Source organism: Colias croceus, chromosome 11 (genome assembly GCF_905220415.1).
Source record: "Colias croceus chromosome 11, ilColCroc2.1".
NCBI classification, from domain to species: Eukaryota; Metazoa; Arthropoda; class Insecta; order Lepidoptera; family Pieridae; genus Colias; species Colias croceus.
The window spans coordinates 7,703,212-7,727,000 of NC_059547.1; the positions used below are offsets into that span (position 1 = coordinate 7,703,212).

At 32.6% G+C, this 23,789-nt stretch overlaps 2 protein-coding genes across 2 annotated transcripts; one reads left to right on the top strand and one right to left on the bottom strand.

Moving 5' to 3' along the window:
- Nucleotides 1-4,639: 4,639 nt before the first annotated feature.
- LOC123695829 (H(+)/Cl(-) exchange transporter 7) lies at nucleotides 4,640-12,707 on the top strand. The gene is made up of 15 exons (XM_045641768.1): nucleotides 4,640-5,011; nucleotides 5,266-5,370; nucleotides 5,450-5,648; nucleotides 6,247-6,356; nucleotides 6,810-6,953; nucleotides 7,377-7,554; nucleotides 7,747-7,896; nucleotides 8,099-8,240; nucleotides 8,396-8,534; nucleotides 8,867-9,130; nucleotides 9,388-9,564; nucleotides 10,227-10,436; nucleotides 10,775-10,945; nucleotides 11,692-11,853; nucleotides 12,144-12,707. The coding sequence occupies exons 1-15, from the start codon at nucleotides 4,892-4,894 to the stop codon at nucleotides 12,243-12,245; spliced, it is 2,373 nt and encodes a 790-aa protein (XP_045497724.1). The 5' UTR covers nucleotides 4,640-4,891; the 3' UTR covers nucleotides 12,246-12,707.
- Nucleotides 12,708-13,548: 841 nt separating this feature from the next.
- On the bottom strand, nucleotides 13,549-22,605 carry LOC123695684 (protein abnormal spindle). Its single transcript, XM_045641589.1, is given in 8 exon segments — nucleotides 13,549-14,288; nucleotides 14,584-14,703; nucleotides 14,886-15,067; nucleotides 15,406-15,592; nucleotides 15,674-21,283; nucleotides 21,782-21,979; nucleotides 22,310-22,528; nucleotides 22,594-22,605. Coding segments are annotated over 8 exon segments (6,855 nt in total). The 3' UTR covers nucleotides 13,549-13,961.
- Nucleotides 22,606-23,789: the final 1,184 nt, after the last annotated feature.

Here is a 23,789-nt window from a genome sequence, read left to right on the forward strand (position 1 = left end):
TTATCATTTGAAAACATTAAGATAGACCACCAGTGCAAACTTAGCACCCCATCTATGGAATTTTGGGTCGAAAATGACCTTGATCGTTAGGTCCCCGTTAGGTCCTTTAAGGTCCCACAATTTTTTCGTTAGGTCCCCTTTAGTTTTTTTTTAAATAATTTTTTAAATTTTAGGTATAAAAAAGTGCACTTTAGCACCCCATCCATAGAATTTTGGGTCAAAAATGACCTTAATCGATAGGTCTCCGTTAGGTCCTATAAGGTCCCACAATTTTTTCGTTAGGTCCCCTTTAGTTTTTTTTTAATAATTTTTTTTTAATTTTAGGTATAAAAAAAATACACTTTAGCACCCCATCCATAGCAAAATTGGCGAATTTTATCAAAATCGTATTCTTTGCCGTTAGGTCCGTAGAGGCCCATCATTGAAATTGTTAAATTATTTATGTTATTAAAAAATAAAATCTATATATATATAAAAGAAAGTCTTGTTAGTTACTCCACTTATAACTCAAGAACGGCTGAACCGATTTAGCTGAAAATTGGCAGGGAGGTAGTTTAGAGCCAGGAGAAGGATATAGGATACTAAATACGTACCACGGGCGAAGCCGGGGCGGACCACTAGTTATAAAATAATTGAAACCTGCGCATGCGCCTTAGAGCATTAAGGCATGCGCACATCATGCATAAACAGTGCGAAATTTAAATTGGTATCGTTTCATTTATTAAATTAAATCAATAAATAAATCTATACTAGTCACGTCTGGTTGGATAGTTTTTAACTGGATTACTGGTATCATTCATGCAAAATAATAATAATAATATTAAACAAATCATACCTACTTATAATAATGTGCAATGCAATCAAGATGAAAAGCATCAAAATATCAAGTCACACTTAACAATGCATTGAGATATTTCTTGTAAACACTCTTGTTTTTCCTTGAAAACTACATCTCTTTCAAATTGTTTCATTTTAAATTTATTAATCATAGTTTAAAGTTTTCGTCATGTTTTCAACTCAGTTTTCAAAAATAATTTTTTTTTTTAGAAATCACTAAAATCTAAAATAAGCTAAAATCGCAGAAAAAAAAATCACTGACAAGCTTTGACACATCAACAACTCAGGTTTTAATGACAGTTAACTGGCAAGTGTTGCCATTAAATTTTCGAAATAAAAAGCCAGTTTCATCTTTCGAACCAGACGTGGTTAGTATAGATTTATTTATTGATTTAATTTAATAAATGAAACGATACCAATTTAAATTTCGCACTGTTTATGTATGATGTGCGCATGCCTTAATGCTCTAAGGCGCATGCGCAGGTTTCAATTATTTTATAACTAGTGGTCCGCCCCGGCTTCGCCCGTGGTACGTATTTAGTATCCTATATCCTTCTCCTGGCTCTAAACTACCTCCCTGCTAATTTTCAGCTAAATTGGTTCAGCCGTTCTTGAGTTATAAGTGGAGTAACTAACACGACTTTCTTTTATATATATAGATTTTATTTTTTAGTAACATAAATAATTTAACAATTTCAATGATGGGCCTCTACGGACCTAACGGTAAAGAATACGATTTTGATAAAATTCGCCAATTTTGCTATGGATGGGGTGCTAAAGTGTAACTTTTTTATACCTAAAATAAAAAAAAAATTATTAAAAAAAAAACTAAAGGGGACCTAACGAAAAAATTGTGGGACCTTATAGGACCTAACGGAGACCTATCGATTAAGGTCATTTTTGACCCAAAATTCTATGGATGGGGTGCTAAAGTGCACTTTTTTTATACCTAAAATTTAAAAAATTATTAAAAAAAAAAATAAAGGGGACCTAACGAAAAAATTGTGGGACCTTAAAGGACCTAACGGGGACCTAACGATCAAGGTCATTTTCGACCCAAAATTCCATAGATGGGGTGCTAAGTTTGCACTGGTAGATAGACCGTAGATGTTAATGTTCAGTTTAGGAATTAATTAGAGTAAAATATCCGCCGAGATTAAAAATATATATACCTATTCCATATTATGCTTTTACTGCATGCAACCATTTATAATTTACATATTGTTTAAGAGATTATTTAATCTACACTAATATTATAAAGAGGAAAACTTAGTTTGTTTGATTGTAATGAATAGGCTCATAAACTACTGGACCGATTTTAAAAATTCTTTCACCATTCGAAAGCTAACTACATTATCCACGACTAATATAGGCTATATATTATCTAAGGCCAACAGGAGCGGAGCCACGCGGCTGAAACCGCGCGGCACAGCTAGTTAATTAGTTATAAATAAAATAGTGGTTCATTGCACCAGTGCAAACTTAGCACCCCATCTATGGAATTTTGGGTCGAAAATGACCTTGATCGTTAGGTCCCCGTTAGGTCCTTTAAGGTCCCACAATTTTTTCGTTAGGTCCCCTTTAGTTTTTTTTTAAATAATTTTTTAAATTTTAGGTATAAAAAAATGCAACTTTAGCACCCCATCCATAGAATTTTGGGTCAAAAATGACCTTAATCGATAGGTCTCCGTTAGGTCCTTTAAGGTCCCACAATTTTTTCGTTAGGTCCCCTTTAGTTTTTTTTTAAATAATTTTTTAAATTTTAGGTATAAAAAAGTGCACTTTAGCACCCCATCCATAGAATTTTGGGTCAAAAATGACCTTAATCGATAGGTCTCCGTTAGGTCCTATAAGGTCCCACAATTTTTTCGTTAGGTCCCCTTTAGTTTTTTTTTTTAATAATTTTTTTTTTAATTTTAGGTATTAAAAAGTTACACTTTAGCACCCCATCCATAGCAAAATTGGCAAATTTTATCAAAATCGTATTCTTTACCGTTAGGTCCGTATAGGCTCATCATTGAAATTGTTGAATTATTTATTTTATTAAAATTATAAAATTATAAAAACCTGCGCATGCGTCTTAGAGCATTAAGGCATGCGCACATCATACATAAACAATGCGAAATTTAAATTGGTATCGTTTCATTTGTGTTTCATTTATTTAATTTAAATCAATAAATAAATCTATACTAGTCACGTCCGAAAGATGAAACTGGCTTTTTATTTCGAAAATTTATTTGGCAACACTTGACAGTTAACTGTCATTAAAACCTGAGTTGTTGATGTGTCAAAGCTTGTCAAAGTGATTTTTTTTTCTGCGATTTTAGCTTAGGATTTTAGTGATTTCAAAAAAAAAATATTTTTGAAAACTGAGTTGAAAACATGACGAAAACTTTAAAGTATGATTAATAAATTTAAAATGAAACAATTTGAAAGAGATGTAGTTTTCAAGGAAAAACAAGAGTGTTTACGAGAAATAGGTATCTCAATGCATTGTTAAGTGTGACTTGATATTTTGATGCTTTTCATCTTGATTGCATTGCACATTATTATAAGTAGGTATGATTTGTTTTGTATTATTATTATTATTTTGCATGGATGATACTAGTAACCCAGTTAAAAACTATTCAAGCAACAATATAAAATTGAACGATCTGTCCGTTCAAAATGTTTAAAGACTCAAAATCAGTATCTCGACGAGATTTATTCTATGACCGAACCATGTTATTCATGTTGAAGAGCAGTACAAAAAAAACAAGATGGAATAACTGCAGAAATGGAAGAGTTAATGATGTGAGAGATAATGATAGTGATTCTTATTCTTTATTCGCGGCTTAAAGCCAGTTTCATCTTTCGAACCAGACGTGACTAGTATAGATTTATTTATTGATTTAATTTAATAAATGAAACGATACCAATTTAAATTTCGCACTGTTTATGTATGGTGTGCGCATGCTTTAATGCTCTAAGGCGCATGCGCCGGTTTCAATTATTTTATAACTAGTGGTCCGCCCCGGCTTCGCCCGTGGTACGTATTTAGTATCCTATATTCTTCTCCTGGCTCTAAACTACCTCCCTGCCAATTTTCAGCTAAATCGGTTCAGCCGTTCTTGATAATTTAATAACATAAATAATTTAACAATTTCAATGATGGGCCTCTACGGACCTAACGGTAAAGAATACGATTTTAATAAAATTCGCCAATTTTGCTATGGATGGGGTGCTAAAGTGTAACTTTTTTATACCTAAAATTAAAAAAAAATTATTAAAAAAAAAACTAAAGGGGACCTAACGAAAAAATTGTGGGACCTTATAGGACCTAACGGAGACCTATCGATTAAGGTCATTTTTGACCCAAAATTCTATGGATGGGGTGCTAAAGTTGCATTTTTTTATACCTAAAATTTAAAAAAATATTTAAAAAAAAACTAAAGGGGACCTAACGAAAAAATTGTGGGACCTTAAAGGACCTAACGGGGACCTAACGATCAAGGTCATTTTCGACCCAAAATTCCATAGATGGGGTGCTAAGTTTGCACTGGTGTTCATTGCACAACATTAAACAACAAAATATTGCAAAATATTAAAAAGTTTAGATGTACAGTGTAATTTTATAATTGCACAAACAAGTTTTAACACTTAAATATATATATTTTTACGCTTTAATTAATAAAATTATTTTTTACTTTGTAACAATAATAAATTATTAAATAACGTTCCTGACTACGGAATTTAAAAATTATTTCAATTAGTAGTTGACTTTGACAGATCTCGTGTCGTACTGACTGAACAGGATGACACATGTGACATGATTATTATTGACAACAATGTTGAAAGTATACAAAGAAATAAAAATATTTATTGAAATAATTTTAAACTCGTGTACTTGCTTAAATTCAATTAAATTCTAATACCAAATTTCCTAAAATGTATCAGTAACAGCGGTTAGGATAAGTGTTTTGTAAATACTAAATAAGTACTTACAATCGATATACATGTAAGGTGTTAGGATAAAATTCGTCTATATTCCAACTTTAGTAATAATTGTCTCAAAATGGAAAAATCTACGAATGACATCGTTAGTGAAAATACTTCTGATACGGCAAACTTAATAAGCAATGAAGAGGCAAGCACTTCAAACTATGCTCAATTAAATAAATCTTCTGACTTACAGGTATCTACAATTTTACAAACTATGTGGACTTGAATATTATTTATATAACATTTTCTATCTTATGATGAGGATTGTTTCACGTATTTCTATAAATAAGTACTCATCCTACTCATTGAAGTCATTAAAATATTACAAAAGAGAATTAATGATAAATCTATTTAATGGTCATTTCATTTTATTCCATTCTATGATAATAATATAGTATACAGAAAAATTGTCTATCTTGCTGTTTCCTAAAGATTTATTTTCTGTAGGATTCTGGTGAAGAGGACATCCATGGAAGTCATGGGATCAGGCGCAGGCAGCCTGTACAAAAAATTACACCAGGCTCCATGAATATTTTGTCAGCTAAATATGAGGTCAGTGTATTTTTGAAAAATTATCTACAATTTTTTCATCAAAATTTCAAAAATTTTCACTTATCAATAACTTTTACAGAGTTTGGATTATGACACATGTGAAAACCACTTACTTCTAGATGAAGAAAGGAAAAGAGGTTATCCGTATATAGTCAAGAAGGACATAGCAAGATGGTTCATATTTCTTCTTATTGGTGTCATAACAGCGCTTATTGCTTTTACAATTGACATTTGTATTGAGGAATTCTCCAATATCAAATATGTACAGCTGAAGAAATGTATCCTTTTAAAAGTTTATATAAAACTTACATATACTATTTTAACTATCTCAAGTAATATTATTTATTTGGATTTCATTATTTATTTAAAAAATTAGACATTATTTTATTACAAATTAGCTTCATCTTTAATAAGTTACATTATCATTTTCTTATCCTGGTATTGCCTTGTAAAAGGTGGGACTACAGCTATGTATAAACATTTTGAGAAATATTTAATATTGCAAATATCTTTATTGATTTAATTGATATAGTAGTTGTTGATTTAGAAGGTTTAAATTACCTATTACCTAATAATATAATATAGAAGGTTTTTGACGTCTTTAAAATCGTTTTAGTCGGGTGACATGTTCAGAAACTTGTGTCACACCAAAACCTCACGAGCGCGATCGCAGGTATAACGAGAGAGAGACGGATCGATCTCCCGTCTCATCTCGAGCGTCTCATCTCATCATAAGACGTTATCACGTAAACATCTCGATCGTAAACCTACTTTACAAACAACCAATTTTTTCATAAACAATTTTTATTTATTTTGTGCAATCATTAGTGTAATTTGACTCTAAATTATAATTTATTTCCCTAACAAAGTATACAGCTGTTGATAAATATGTGCTGTTAGATAAGCTATATATTCCATATTTGTTATGGGTGTTGACGAATATATCAATTGTGTTCATTGGTAGTGTACTTGTTGCTTATGTAGAGGTAAGTGATTTCAATTCATTAATTATATTATTTTGATTTTGAAATTGTAATCCATACTAATATTATAAATGCGAAAGTAACTCTGTCTGTCTGTCTGTCTGTTACTCAATCACGCCTAAACTACTGAACCAATTTGCATGAAATTTGGTAACTATAGAGATATTTTGATACCCGAGAAAGGACATAGGATAGTTTTATCCCGGAAATCCTACGGGAACGGGTTTTCTTTGAAAACGCGGGCGAAGCCGCGGGCGGGAAGCTAGTATTTTATAACTTTAAATATTAGTACTGCTGCTGAAAAGATTTTGATAATTTTCAGTCTCTAGGATATTAAATTCAGAGCAATTACAAAAAAAAGTCTAAGGCATATCAATATTTTATAAATAAAACAATGATATACCTTAATATAGACATATTTTTGTGCTTGTTTATTAACATAAATGTAATTTTCAGCCTGTAGCTGCAGGCAGTGGCATTCCTCAAGTGAAGTGTTACCTTAATGGAGTTAAAGTACCAAGAGTTGTAAGAATTAAGACTCTAATTGTGAAAGCAGTAGGAGTTATTACTGCTGTCGTTGGTGGATTAGCTGGTGGAAAGGTTTGTATAAAATAAACTTGTACATTGAGTTTGATATTTAGTTTCAAATCGTTTTTTTAACATTCGAATGCATTATAAATATAACATTTTAACAAATAGAAAAAAGAAGAGAAATCTGCGGGTTCGAATCCCGCCTCGTTATCAATTTTTTTATATTCTTAAAAAAATTGAAATACTTATACACTATTTGCATACAAATTATGTTTTGTGTTGGCATTTAAAACACTTTAAGGCATTGCAGCGTAGTTCGGATTTAAAAATATTTATCATCTAATCTATCAGTGGTTAAGGTTACCTCTTAACATGACAGAAGTCATGTGCATCAGTTCATTTTTGTCCAACTTCCTAAAAAAAGGGGAGATTCTAATTTATTTGTTTTCTAGAAGCATTTCTTTGCAAAATATTAACCAACTTATATTACAGGAAGGTCCAATGATACACAGTGGGGCTGTGGTAGCGGCGGGTATTTCTCAAGGCAAAAGCACGACATTTAACAAGGACTTTAAAATATTCCAATATTTCCGTGAAGATCACGAAAAGAGAGATTTCGTGTCTGGAGGAGCGGCGGCTGGTGTTTCTGCGGCTTTTGGAGCTCCTATCGGTAATTTTTTATTTATTTCATTAAATATACTAGTTTTCAAAAGGACTCAGAGCCACCAAATAAGTTTCTTTGAATTAAAAAAAAATAACATTATCACACGAAAAATAAATATCTGGAGAAAAAATTGACAGTTCTAAATCTCATTAAAATTTGTATAAAAAACGTTAAAATAATAAATGTTTATCTTTCAAGGTGGTGTCCTGTTTTCTCTGGAAGAAGGTACAAGTTTCTGGAATCAGGCATTAACATGGCGTACATTTTTCGGTACAGTTGTCTCGACGTTCACGCTCAATTTTGCTCTATCGGCCTATCATGGACATCCAGGAGATCTGAGTTATCCTGGTATGATTAATTAATAAATGAATGTATTACCTTTTGTCACGCGGTTTCTCTCGAGAAAATGCTAAAAATCACCAAATCTTTAATGTGTGATATATACAATATTAAATATTTGATGGGTCAATTCTTATTATTTATGAGTAGAAAATATTATACTAATCAATTACCCATGAATAGACTATTGATACAGTTTATTTTTTTTTAGGTTTATTGAATCTCGGGAAAATGGAGCCATTCCCCTACCAAATCTATGAACTACCAGTGTTTATTGTCTTTGGTATAATAGGCGGGTTGTTGGGAGCTCTATGGAATTTTATTAACTACAAGTTAGCCGTTTTTAGGATAAGGTAAATAATGTTTAAGTTATATAGTAAAAATATTTTAACAACGTTTTTATTTATATATTCAAATTTAATTATGCTACCAAATTTGCTCTATCTCACCTGTAGAATGATCGCAAGGATTGTAAGGAGAAAAAAATTAGAGTTTTAATTTTTTTTAGGTATATAGGTACACCTTGGTTACGTGTTGTGGAGGCATGTTTAGTGGCTTGTGTAAGCGCCACTTGTGGTTTCCTTATGATGTTCCTTCTAAATGATTGTCGCCCGCTCGGAGAAGACCCTACTAAAGTACCGCTACAGGTATGTATCTTATTCAGCTGAAGCATATATTATAAAATGTAGTGTTTTTGTGATTTTTTTTCTCGGTACAAATTCTTCATTCTTCATAATTTTGAAAACATTATTAAAAATTAGTTAACCTTTAACTCAAAAATTGATTTATTCAATTTAAATTATTTTGTAGCGTGTCATGCCGGTGTTTCTTTTTACGTGTATAATTATTTTGCGCGTCGAGGAGTTAAAAAAATAATTACATTTATCACCTAGAAATGACATATCTAGTGGTGAAAGAAGATTTTTTGTAGCTTTTTTTTAATAAAAAAAATTACAATTTTTTTATTATTTTTCCTTAGCTATACTGCGCGGACGGCGAGTACAACGCGCTTGCGGCAATCTGGTTCCAAACGCCCGAAGCGTCAGTCCGCTCATTCCTTCACGACCCGCTCGGTTCATACAAACCATTATCACTACTTGTGTTCGTTATCAGCTACTTTCTACTCTCCACGTGGACGTTTGGTCTCGCTGTGTCCAGTGGATTGTTTATACCGAATTTGCTCACGGGCGCCGCATGGGGAAGGCTTTTGGCCATTTGGATACAGTACGCAATACCGTCTACGGTAAGATTTTTTTTGTTGTCTGTAGGTATGCATTGTATGAATTTTGGGATGATGTAGTAAGATAGTTAAAAAAGTATTTAAGAATAAGGAATTTTAAAGTAAAAATATTATGTGTCCTATTTATTTATCGATCGAAGAGTAGAATGTAGTGATATCATGAAGCTTAAATATAAGATTGATAATAACTATCGATTCAATTATATATTAATTAAAAATCTAAGTTGTAAATGAATAATTATAGACACATTATATTACAGAGTATAAACCCAGCGAAATACGCTTTAATTGGGGCTGCAGCACAACTAGGTGGTGTGGTGCGAATGACGATATCTTTGACGGTCATCATTATTGAGACAACTGGACAGATATCTAATGCTCTGCCCATTATAATCACGCTAGTGGTTGCCAAGTGGACTGGGGACTTCTTTAATGAGGTTTGTATTGCCATCATTGCCAATTTACAATGCAGCTTTTTTATTTATTTATGTAATGTAATCACCATCAAGAGCGAGCAAGCAGTTTAAGAAATTAAATAAGTCGTTACGTTTTCAACAATGATCAATAATAACAGTACCTACGTAAAATATCCGCATCCAATTGACGGGTATCCCAGAAAACTTACATATTTTTACAATAACCAGAGTATATTAAACGACATCCATATGAAGTGTAACTTGTTAAGGTGTGTTTAGAGTAAAATTTTAAGGTAGCTACTGACACATATTCACGGCACACACGTCTTTTTCATTTATTTTACGCCAATGACATTTTTACAATATCCAGGGTATATACGACATCCACATTCAACTAGCCGGGGTACCGCTCTTAGCATGGGAACCTCCGCCTCTTGCTCACAACGTGTACGCGTCCGAAGTGATGTCACACCCGGTGTTGTTATTGAAGTAAAACTTCTTTAGGCGCGTTGAGAGTATACTTTTAAGTCTCGTCATTGTAATACCGTCACGTACCACACGACTAAGGCGACGGTTTTGGTATCTTTGAATCTTGCCAAAGAAGTTTCACTTCTGATACATATTCACTCCACACACGCTCTTTTTCATTTATTTTACGCCAATGACATTTTTACAATATCCAGGGTATATACGACATCCACATTCAACTAGCCGGGGTTCCGCTCTTAGCATGGGAACCTCCGCCTCTTGCTCACAACGTGTACGCGTCCGAAGTGATGTCACACCCGGTGTTCACGCTACGGGCGGTGGAAAATGTCGGCCATATTGTCGAGATATTGAAATTGGTGTCGTACAACGGCTTTCCCGTTGTCGATCCGCCGCTGGCTGATGATGTAAGTAAATGGCTAAGTATATAGAAGAATTAGATGTTTTACAGGAATAAGATGTCTTTAAGTAGCCTATATCACTCTAGCATAACATTTCCAGGCACAAAAATCATAATATAATTGCTCATTTGCAACGTGAAAGAAGGAAAAAGAAATAAAAAAACCCGCTTTACAATATGAGTATTGAGTAAGGATAAAATTGTTTTACTAAATATTTTTTAATCATTTTTTGTTACAACTTTTGGTGTTATCAAATTCATATTGAAAATAGATACCTAGAGACTACAGAGATACAATTATGTACAACATTATCTAACGACTTCATTTTTAAATATAAATTTTAGGCTGAAGTGACGACTTACAAGCGGTTACGAGGTCTAATACTCCGCTCGCAATTAATCGTGCTCATACAGAACAAGATTTACAACGAAAATGCGAACACAACATGGTCTAACTTCAATGTGGACATGAATATGTTTAGGAAAGAATATCCACGATACCCTTCTATTGAGGAAGTAAGTATAGAGATTAGAGACTGCTATCTGGTTTTTAAAGACGATACATATTTGTATTTCTCAATAATCAAGGTGTACTATTTAGCCTACAAAAATAATCAAGAGGATGTATTTTTGTAGGCTAAATAGTACACCTTGATTATTGAGAAGATAAGTAACATGAGTATCAGTTTTATCAAAATAGATTCAGCTGGTGGGATAGTTTTAATATCATCTTTTCTAATGATCAGTAAGTATATTAAACCTCAAATTACATAATTTAACGGTTTGATTGTATACTATTTTTGAAGTTAAACTTCTTATGGCGCGTTGAGAATAAAATTTCAGGGTCGTATCATGGCAATACCGTCACGATAGGAAGTAAGGCGACGATTTTGGTATCTTTGAATCTTGCCAAAGAAGTTTCTATCTGACATGTGTGCTCGCACACACACTCTTTTTTATTACACGCTTTATATTAGCTTCACCTGTATGTTAGTATGTTTGTAACCGACTTCTTTGGGCGCGATTTTGACCCACTTTAAACGACCAGATTTCGTTCAAACTTTGTAGATTTATTGAGGACCGATGACAATTCACTAATTTGATAAAATTTTCTATTTTTTAGTTCGGTTTACTATAAAAAGCGTGTTTTTTAGTTTTTTTTAACTATTATTATTTTTATTTAAATATACTACGATCATCTTTATTATAGTCTAATTATCTATATTTATAGACCATGTTATTTACTAAATAAATAATTTCAGCTGGATATAGCAGATTGGGAAAAGACATGCACAATAGACTTACGTCCATTTATGAATCCGTCTCCATATACCTTGCCCCATCGAGCATCTCTACCGAGGCTCTTTAGGCTTTTCAGAGCTCTGGGATTACGACATTTGCCTATTGTTAATGATGTCAATGAGGTAATATTATATTAATACTAAATATCTGAGTGTATCAGTTTTGTGAATTCATCAGATTTAAATTTTTAAAGGATATAAAAAATCACTTGAAAGGATTCGGACCCGCGTCTTTGAAACAAAAATATCAAATTCATCAAAGATTATATATGTATAAATGTATATATGGGCAAAATAATATTACTTTTATTACTGTTTTATGTTGAATTTGTTTCTGCTCAGGTATTGCTTTATATGTAATTAAATTGATAAATGAACAGATGTGTTTCAACATATTATATCTTTTTTTTTAGGTTGTAGGAATGGTGACTCGGAAAGATATAGCAAGATACAGAGTATGGAGGCATCGAGGACACATGGGAATGGAAGAACTATTACTTTCTAGTGAAATTTAAATGTTCTACTTTAAACCTATTGACATTGTGAATTTATAAAATATGTACCTAGTTGAATGAAAATCTAAATTAAGTTATAATTATTAGTCTAAGCAACTTACTGAGGATCATAATTATTTAAGTATAGAAATGCCAATAGTTACAGTGATATTTTGTAATTGTTTAACTATTAAGTAAAGTATATTCTGTATCTAAAGTATTTTGACATAGAGCTGTGAAATTATTGATATTAATCAATATGGGTATAGTTCTTAGGGGCTTGTTACTCATACTAATGTAGGAACACTTCTGTAATCTGATTTCATTTAATTTGTTATTTGAATAATTTACCAAAGACACCTATCAGATTATATTGTTGCATTGCTTTCAATCACTGATAAATATATTAATTTAAGGAAATCTATATTATATTTACATGGAAGAATTATTTATGTAAATAAAAATATAAAGTATGTAAGTAAATCGTGTTTTATTCTTTTGCTCATATGAATATACTACAGTTACACCATGAAGTAATAACAGTAGAAATTATATTCATGAACAATATGGTAGCTTATTCTCCTTAACGTCCTTTAATTATTAACAAATAGTTCCCAGCCGATGCCAGCCCACAAATTGATGAACAATATAACAGGTAGAATAACCAATATCAACAGTATATAATTCACATATTCATCCATTATATATATATAATAAAAGGTATATACGACATCGATTTATTTGATGCTGCTCTACAAATCGTCGATTGTTCTTTTACTTGTACACTGCAAAGCAAAATGCAATATTTACAAATTTCGACGAGATATTATATCACCACGGTATCACAAATCACAATGAAATCCAATGTCAAAATTTAAATTTCTGTCGCTTGTCAATGTCACGCCATAGATCAGTTAAAATTTTACTGTTCTGTGGTCGGCGCCTAATAATGTTGCCAGTATATTTTAATTCAATTGATAAACGTAGGATAAACGAGTTGGGAAAACGGGTGGAAAACGGTTATAATAAGACACTAATAAGATTTTTTAGTGTATTGCCTAGGCACATTTTTTAACAGTCAGATACATGATCAGGGTCACTAATTAATATTTTCACCAAAATTACATATCCGAATAGACCGTTACTTTTGGTAGATTTTGAGAATACCTACACTTTAAAGATAAGCAAGTGTCTTTGCTTTACCGTTTCGACACGAATTTTGCAAACTCATTATTATACAGCACATTTAACAGTTTTAAGTATGAAAAGGATTATCAATCAAGTTTTTATTCATTGGAGATTTATCATAATAAAAACGGCACTGTCCTTTGCGCCTTTCATAAACTACAAAATCTATCAGTCATAAAAAACACACAATTGAATATATTATATTATTTTATTAAATTAAACATTAAACATACAATCACTTTACTTTCAAAGCGAGAGTTAACATTAAAAATAACATGATTATGTCAAGGTTCAATTATTGCAATAATAAGAGGATGTGTTGTCTTAAAGATGTTGAAAATATAACAGATAGAAAAATACAAATAAAAAAGTAGGTAAGGGACGAAAAAAGCAAGTAATAATTTTTATTCTCAGGGTTGTTTCAAAATTCATATATTAAGGGAATAATTACTTCTGCTGTTCACAGACCTGCTATTTTATTAATTACCTAAATTATTCCCAGCTTTCCCCATCCAACAGATCTCAACACATAACATAAAAAACATAAAATTACAACTCATAAGCGTGGAAGAGACAGCTAATCGCCTGTTGGGCATCCTCAAAGTATCGAGGCTTGTCAGCTCGCGAGATCCCGTAGTCTGGGTCCAGGGCTGGCAGCAACAAATCCGGGTTACTGCTACTACTGGAATTGCTGCAAACACTAACATTTGCTATATCTCGTGATTGGTTCATGTGGGAAACAAAACGGCTCGACTGCGGCGTGCTCAATCTATGCCGAGCTGAGTTTGTCACCATTCTCTTCATCCTATCAACATTGCCCTTAATGGCTACCATGATTTTGTGATTTTCTGGCTCATGGAGGTAATCCTTTAAATCCTGTAAGGGAAGAAGATAACAATGATTTGGGTTTAGTTTCAGGTCTAGCCGTTTTTAAAATGAAAATAAGTAATTTTAGGTAACTTTATGTTTCATTATTACATTTTAATTTAAACGAATAGCTGAGAGAAAGAGAAGGATAATATTTTGTTTAAAAAACAACTTAAAGTATCGTGCGATTTGGTTTTTATCTATCGCTTTTTGTTTTATTTATCTATATAATCATTTTTAGGAATAAAAATAATGTCATACTAGTTATTTTCAGTATCAGTATAATTTATAAACATAATCATACCTTTTTAATGTCATCATATTTTGCGAAAAGCCATAAATATGTGGCTAGAATGCAGAATAAGTGCGTCTCACTGTTGCTAAATCGCCACATGAATTTCAGCACAGGCGGGATGCGGTCTCTCTGTAAAAACACATGAATGATTGATAAAATGTATTTTAGATTCGAAAAAATCGTGTTTAAATTGACGTTTTACGACTTCAAAAAACCTTATGATAATAATTTACAGGAAAAATAAATATTTTTTTTTTCTGAAGATAATTTTTTTATTTCGTTTTTTTTTTTGTTTTTTATTATCCACTTACCCCATATATCTTCGGTCCAGTTATCTTATACCTAGTCAGGTTGACCAGCACGGAAGCTGCCGACTTGAGCACTTCAATGCTAGAAATGGATCTATTCGTGACGGACATGTACACGTAGACTCGTCGCACTATTGACGCTGCGTTAGAGTTGTACATCATTGGGAACACCTCCGTTAATAGCTCTGCAACATTCGTTATCATTTTATCAGCAATTTTTATATTATGTGAAAGTATCCATTCACGAAATTTTAAGCTTCCTTACTTTTGGGTAACATACAATAATTAATAATTATAAATGCGAAAGTAACTCTGTCTGTCCGTCTGTTTCATCTTCAACTCTTAAACCAGTGTTTGTACAGTTACCGATTAAGATTAAATTTGGTACAGAGATACATTGTGACCTGAGAAAATATAATATGTTTTATCCCTGACACCCACAACTCCTACGGGAACGGGAACTATGCGGGTATTTTCTTTAACTACGCGGGCGGATAGCTAGTTGAATAAAATGTAATCTTACCAAGAGATCGGAATGCTCTTATAACAGTCTCGATATCGGACATGTTTCTAAGAACATCCATGGCTTCTTCATTTCTTTCTCCGAGCGACCTCTGAGTAGAATGAATTTTGTCATCGCGCCATCTCCTTCGCCATTCAAGAATTCTTGCATCATTTGCAACGCGAACTTTGTGTCCGCGAAATAGAGCCTAAAATCATATAAAAAGAAAATTGTAAAATTTTTCTTTTTGATGATCAGGTGCTAAACTCAAAATTAGAAGAACACTTACTTGAATTTTTGCTGCAGCCCAGTCTTGTCTTTTCTGTTCTCGAAGTTTTAATAAATTCTCTCTCTTGATCTTCACCTCCTTCCTCACCAAGTACCCCCTAATTTGTGCTTGTAATTTAATGATTGTCTTTCTTTTGTGTATATATTCGAAATGTAGATCTCGCGTAAGAAGTTTTCCTCTCCACAATCTTTGTATAAATACTAACTTTTCATAGAATCGTTTGTAAGCCCTTTGTACAAGATATCTACGTACATTATTTTGTATACACAAAGCAGCCCTTTCTTTTTTATTTTGATGGATTAGATCTCTAGTTCTTTTAAGTCTATACGCGCACTGAATAGCTATGGCAGCCGATTTAAGACGTTGATATTTTCTTCTCTCTATGAAACATCGGACATGTGCTTGCAACTTCGTTATATTAGTTTTAACTTCAAGGAATTGAGTTCTTAAGCGCTTCGTTAATAAATAGGATCTGTAATATCTCTGTATTTTTACTGCCGAATTCCTTATTTTTAAGTAGTGATTGCGTACAACTAACATACGGAAGACTGATTGCAAAATAACAACTTTTCTTCTTAATTCTAAGAACCATCTGCGTTCTTTTATAGTGATGTACCAATTTGTGATAGTTTTAATCGCTTGAACTCTTACAAGAGCATTCTTTCGAGCTAGTCTTCTTTCTCTTACATGACGCTGTATAAATATAGTTGCTGTTCGTAATTGTAAATATTGCTTACGAAGTTCTTTCGTTTCTATTATAGACCTATACCAATTTTGTATCAATATAACAGCTGATCTTATCTGTATATATTTCAATCTTTCTTTTCTACCTTCAACATAGGCCCTATAAGCCATTTGAATTTGTATACAGGCTTTGCGTTGATTTTGATGTTTGTTTCTTTCCTGAACCATAAGTTTGTGAGCTTTATATCTATTTTGAATAACGGTAACTGCCGATTTAATTCTCAAGAAAGTAGTTCTTTCTTTCCTCATTAAAATTAAGTCCCTATACCGGCGTGAGATAACATTTGCGGCGTTTCTTAATGCTAAATAGTGTTTACGTTGTTGTGAACCCTGTTTATACGCTCTGTAAAACCTTTGAATTGTGATACATGCAGTTTTTGTAGCAACAAAATCTTTTGATGCACGTCTCATTAAGCATTGAGCCCTGAATTTTCTTTGCACAAAAACAATAGCAGCCTTTTTTCTTAAATACTGTTCACGAACCATTCTCATCTCACGTAAAGCTTTATACCTTGTTTGGATAACGATTGTGGATTTCCTCAATAATAAATACTGTTGTCTGGCTTCTTTCATAGCTAGCAAGCTTCTGAATTGTCTTTGAATACATACAGCTGCAGACTTTAGTTCTACAAAGTAATTTCTAATTAATTTCATCTCTCTGTAACACCTATAATGTGTTTGTATAGTAACAATTGCGTGTCGTATTTGTAAATAAGTTGTTGTTTGCTTTCTCATTTCTAAATATGCTCTGCAATATCTCTGAATTGTAACTGTAGCAGTCTTCATTTGTAGGTATTGTAATCTAATATTCTTTGACACAACATAATTTCTATAATATTTCTGTAAACATATTGTTGCGGTTCTAATTCGCAAATATTCTTCTCGTTGCCTCTTGGTGAGAATATAACTACGATATACTTTTTGAATCGTAACGCAGGCTTTTTTCGTAATTTCATATTGTTCCTTTATTTGATTACCTTTTGTATGATTTCTATACCATTTTTGGATTTTTATGGCGGCTTCTTTTTGGTGCAGATATTTTTCGCGCATACTTTTTCCAATCTGATAAGCTCTAAAGAATCTTTGAATAACTATACACGAACGTTTCATTGTCTCAAAACGTGTCCTAAGCATTATCATTTCTTTTTGGGCTCTATAACGTGCCTGGATTGTCAGAGCTGCGTGTTTTAATGCTTCGTATATTCCTCTTAATTCTTTCATTAAAACCTGCGCTCTAAATCTTCGCTGTATTATAATAGCTGCGTCCCTCATTTTTATAAAATCGTTTCGCATTTGCTTCATTAATAATAAACTTCTATAATGGGTTTGAATTGTTATAGTGGCTTTTTTCAATTCCAAATATTGCTTTCTCTGTATTTTTGTTTTTATAAACGACCGGTAATAGTTTTGAATAATAAGAGCAGCTTTTCTTTGTCTCACATAATCATCTCTTATTTTTTTCATTTTCAAATAGGATCTTAAATGCGTTTGTATAACGACTGTACTATCTCTTAATTTGAGATACTGCAACCTGGTTTGTTTCATTGTAAGGTATGCTTTAATTCTTCTTTGTATCGCTATTATAAAATTTCGTTTTTTAATATATTCGTTTCTACATTTATTACGTCTATAACTAGCTTGGAGTTTTATCGTTACTTCTTTCAGTTCCGCAAATTTCCTCCGCTCCTCCCTCATCTTTATCAATGCTAAGTAACGTTCTTCAATCGTTTTAACGGCATTTTTAGTGGACAAAAACAGTCTGCGTTGTTTTATCATTCTGTAATAGTTCTGTACAAGCACAACCTTTTCCTTTATTTCAGCAAAGTGGGTCATATCTTTTTTCATCAACAACTTACGTTTGTATGTTCTTTGAATATACAAAGTGCAATTTCTTAGCGTTTGATATCGCTTTTTCGCCAAAAACCTACGGACTAGAGCCTGAATATAAACTACTTTTTTCAAAGTTTCTAGATAATTTTTTCTACAGGACCAACGTCTGACATTCGATTGAATGAGAACTGCGCACCTGTGTCTTCGTTCTTCTCTCTTTAATCGTAATATCTCTTTAGCTTCTCGAATTAATTTCAAATCCGTATACCATTTTTCTATCTTAAGTACACTCTGTTTATACTTGCGCAGACGGCTGCGGCACAGCCACATTCGGCAGAATTTTTGTAAAGTAATTACAGCACAAGTTATCTCATACAATCTCTTCTCATACATACGTTTGTACTGTATCCGTCGCCACCAGTATTGAATAATTTCAGCAGCAATATTCCTCTTTCTGAGTATTTCTTGCTCAACTCTTCTTTTTTCAGCAATAACTTCGTATTTCTTTTTCCACCAAGTTTGAATAACGTTGGCCGCTCTTTCAAATAAAGGTGCACGAAATACGTGAATTAGTTGCCACAAAAGAGATAATGTTTTTTCCCTGTGACCGTCGGCAATGTCAGTACACGTTATTTCCCCTTCTATCTTAAAATTTGCTCCTCTTAGTGCTTTGAGAGCCACTTCAACGTTATGTATTTTTTGCAAGCGCGAAACAGCTGGAGCGCGTAATTGGCACAGTAAATTGTCTCTCATTAAAATAATTTCAGAGACTTTCGTCAGCCTAACTCCATCCCTCAAATCAATCGCTATGTCGTTCACACCATATTTATACTCATCTAAGTATGTTTGTTTATGAACGACCACATAACCCAGTGGTCGTAAATGTTTAGTGATATCGCCGATACCGGCTATTAGTTCCCGCGTGAATCGGATTATAATTTGCCGACTCTCTTTACATATTGCATTTCTGCAAAATAAACAAGGATCATGAGATATTAACTTCTTTTGTTTGGCTTGGTCTAAAAAGAATACCAGCATGAAAAATTTCTTCAAACTAAACTTCTTGATTGCCTCAATATATGCCGGCAGCAGCATGTTTGGTGCAGTCGATTTCGAATGTTTATTTTTTAAAAAGGGATTCTTGAACATCCTTTGAATGATAAACAACGTCAATCCCTCAATGTCGCTGTTCGATTTCAAAGGCAAAGTTACGCCATATATTGCCTCTAGACCTATACGCAACCACAGTGGATTGTACGAGAGTATAATTTCCATAATCGTCTTCTGTAATCCAATATCCAAATGTAAATTTCTATCGTCTCTTATTGCAATGAGTTTCTTGTCTATCTGAGCATTCAATTTAAGAAGAACTTGAGATATCTCTGGGGTCTTAAGTAAAGTTCTTGCGGATTTACGTAAACTTTCCAGTCGATGACTATTGTGATAAACATTACAAACTTTCTCTCTAGTTGGAGCTGTTGGAACTTCTTTGTTTCTATTTTCAATCCATGCCTTACCTACATCAATTTTCTGTTCAACATTACTATCGAGATCGGGAGGTGTCAATATATAATTGAGCCAACGTTTGAAGTCCCTTTCAAATTTATGAATTAGAGCTTCATCATAGAAATAAGTAGTTGATAAGAAAGGGTCAACAGTTAGTGATTGCGAATAAACATTTGGAATATAATTAAGAGTGACATTCGTAGCGTTACTTTTATTCGCATCAAAGGTGGAATTTATTTTCGTAGAGGAAACCCGCGTTGACGGTAAAATTTTCGATTTAACAACAGCTTTTTTTGACCAAGAGGTTTGCCTATTCACTGTTTTTTCATGCTTATTATAAGTACGATTAACAGAGAATGTATCCATATGATGATTTGTTCCATCAAATGTATTCATGTCTGAAAATTGAACACTTTCTTCAGGAATGGATTGTAATGGTGGAGTTAAAGATCTTGGAGGCGATCTTATATCCATTCTCAAATCGTTTTGCCAGGAATTATGTTCAGCACGAGTCACAAAATTTCGTTCGTTGTAGTCCCGTATCTCTTGTTCTCTAAATAAAGCTTGTCTACACATTCGTTGATTTTGTTCTTTCAGAGGAAAACACTGCCTTGATTCGATCTGGTTCATGTGATATTCAAATGGTGTGTTAGGCGAATCTTTTGTATAAGTATCGGAACTTAGTTTCATATGATAGTCGTCTATTAAATCATGAGTGTCATTGTTTATTTTTGGGAACATCTTGCGTTCCGTTGAAAATCGTGGCGGAAAAAACGATAAGTCACTTATACGGGAAAAGTCGGTGTTTATGGAAAAATTTGGGCTGTTTAACTCTTTTGGTGAAGATGTGTTTGGAATTTTTTTATTTACAATCTTAGGGGTTTCGATATCCGTATTAGCGAATTTGGAGTGGCTATCTACTGTTAGCCATCTATTATTAGTCATATGAGTTGATGTAATACAAAGGATAGAGTGAGTTTCATTCTCTTTATTGCTATCTTTTATGTTTAAGCTGTCATCATAGTCACTTTCGGAAGGTATACTCAATACAATTTTAGGTCCATTGTTTAGTTTTTCATTTTTAGTAGCAGCACTTTTCAGAGGAGTAAATGTGATATTGTCAAAAATATCAGATGCAGACGTTTCAAAGTTTTGTTTGTTTGATGGTTTCAAAACATTGTATTTGGGTGTATCCAACTTGTCATTAATCATAGGTTTGTCATATGTTTTTTGCAAGAAAGATTCAGCAGTGCGATTTTGAACATTTGAAAAGATTTCTGATGTGTTAAAATCAATATCAACACTATTTGGCGAGTCAAAAGGACATTTAGGCGAAACAGGTCTGTATTTTGAAAAAGTTTCACTATTGGTAGTTAAAACTTGATATTTTGTAGACTGCACTACATTTATTGTTTTCTTAATTTGGGTAGTATTACAGATTACTTCTACTTTCTTTTTTGTAATGTTTACTGGCGATTTTTTCAATGATTTCTTTTTTATCTTCCCTGGGGAGGTCTTGAAACCTTTAGTCTTGAAAATAAAGGATTTAAATGAGTATTAATTACTTTTCGTCACCCACTTTATTGCTCTTGAGCAAATAAAAAAAAAAAGTAAATTATGGGTATTTTTAAAAAATGTTTTGAGATTGTCCTTATTATGTAAATTAAAAAAAGAACAATATATGAAATCTATAGAATTAGAAGTATCTTCAAAATAAACTATTTGCTTGAAATTCATTAAAAACTGAATGCACAGCAATAATATCACAAAACCCTGAATACAAACAACAACAAAAAGTGCACATAGAAATTAAGAAGAGGGATATTCAACAGCATTGCTGCGGCAACTACTTTGTTTTTGTACTACAAGTCAGTCAGCATTACACCACAATTATCTATTGTACTGTTTTTCTTATAATTACAGAATAAACAACTCACATGAGTTGCGACAAAAAAATTGTTTTATACATTTGTTTTCTTTTAGTACTAAAGAAATTTTTTAAGCTTACAAAAATGTATCAATAGTTACCATCAAAGATTTCAATACAACAATGACGTCATATCTGCCTCTGTTCTCATTAGTGAACCTGATGGTCTCCCGCAGAGCGATGGGTTGAGTAGGGGACCACACCATGGTCAAACAGTAGCACGTCTCTGGTTCGAGAACTAGCCATTCTCCAGGCAATTGGATAATCAAACCCGGAGGTAAAGCCTTGTTTAATGTTATCTGTGCATAAAAAATCTATAGATTAATACTTGATGTTTCTAGAATATTCAATTTAGAAAAGGTGAACCAACTGAAAGCACCTATCAGTTTTCATTATGTAGAAAAATCTGTTATGAAATTCAAACACAATCTTTTTTTATCTAGATCCTTACAGTCAATAATAACTATAGTCACCACCAAAAATCTGGTTGGATTCAAAATTACTGTTGAAGGATTATATTATCTACAGTTAATAGTTATTTTGGCTGGTGTTTTTTACCTGGACTGAAGTTTATTTTATGGATGACCTACAAATAATGAAGAAAAACCAATCCATACGAAATAAAGTACCTGTTGAATTTGTTTGGACGGATTAAAAACTTCCAAATATTTTTCGCATGATGAACCGATGAGAACATTGTCGAAAACGACTTGCGGCGGTCTGGAGAAGGGTGCTAGTATCAGACGCGGACATTCTTCTTTAGGCGACACTGGGGGTGCTATTTTAGTTCTTCTGGCTCTTTTTACGTGTTCCGGAGTATTTTCGATCTAAAAATATTGTACCGAATACTTAAATAATTAAAAGTAAAACATAGAACTGATATTTGAACTACCGATTAAAACTGAGATATTACCTGGAAATACATAATGTTATTTTCGCAGTCCACGTTATCGCATTTTAATAAATATTTCATATATTTTCACTTATAACACACAAACGAAGCGTTTCAGTTTTACAATAATGCACTTGGCCACTTGATCATACGCTCAAAAGTTCAAATATTCAAACCAGGATTCAAACTGTTTACTGCAACCGTCATTTCAATTCATTGATATAAAAATACCATAGAGATGTAGACAGAGATGAGAGAACATTCATATGGAATTCTCTGTGGAATTCTCAATGGAACTCACGGATTTATTATTCTCTGCTGTTTGATTATCTGTCTACTGTACTGTCTACGCCTAAGAGCAATTAACCTATAGAGTTCTTATATTAAGACAGAACAAAATACATATTTTCTAATCTACTTACTCTTAGTCAATAACAGCATAAGCCAGATTGAGATAGCGATAGAGTATCTGCACTGTCTTCAAACGTAGCGCGCCGGCAGTCAGTTTGTTTTCCAACCAGCTGGTGGGCTCAGTGCGTCAAGTGTTTTTAACGAAATATTTAGAAAATATAAAGTGTACAGTGTTTCTTTTTATTTGTCAGTGTGCTAAAATAACTATTGTATGTTTAGCAACCGGCTATCACTAGTCGAATGGGAGTTTTGGATAAAAACAATGTAAAAATATCTTTCCATCGGTAAGTGATTTTCAGCAAATTGATAAATATTTATGTTTTAAACCTATTTGAAGGTTTTATCAAGCGCTTTTTTGTAATTTTATGTTGTAACTGTAACATTTACCCACTTTATGGGGTTGTGGAATATAAAATAATGACATAATTTTTAAAAAAGTCACAATAATATCACGTTTGGCATTTTGTTTACCACCGTAGTGTTGTAACACATCTAGCGTATATTATCGATTTATGACAAAAAATCTATTTCATATTAACGTTGATTTATTTATTTTGTTTCATAAATCAGATTTATATGTAGTTGTTGTTGCAAATAATAGATGTAAATTTTTTACCGCAGGAAAATAAAACATACCACGTGGTTGTTTTATTTGCACTATGTGTTTTAGTTTTCGTTTGTTGTTTATTAATTTCTCTTTCAGATTATTAATAAATTCATTTTGTTTTAGATTTCCAGAGCTAAATAAAAAATGGGTATAAAACGTGAGACATGAGTTGATTGGACGCCGCCACAATTTGCAATAT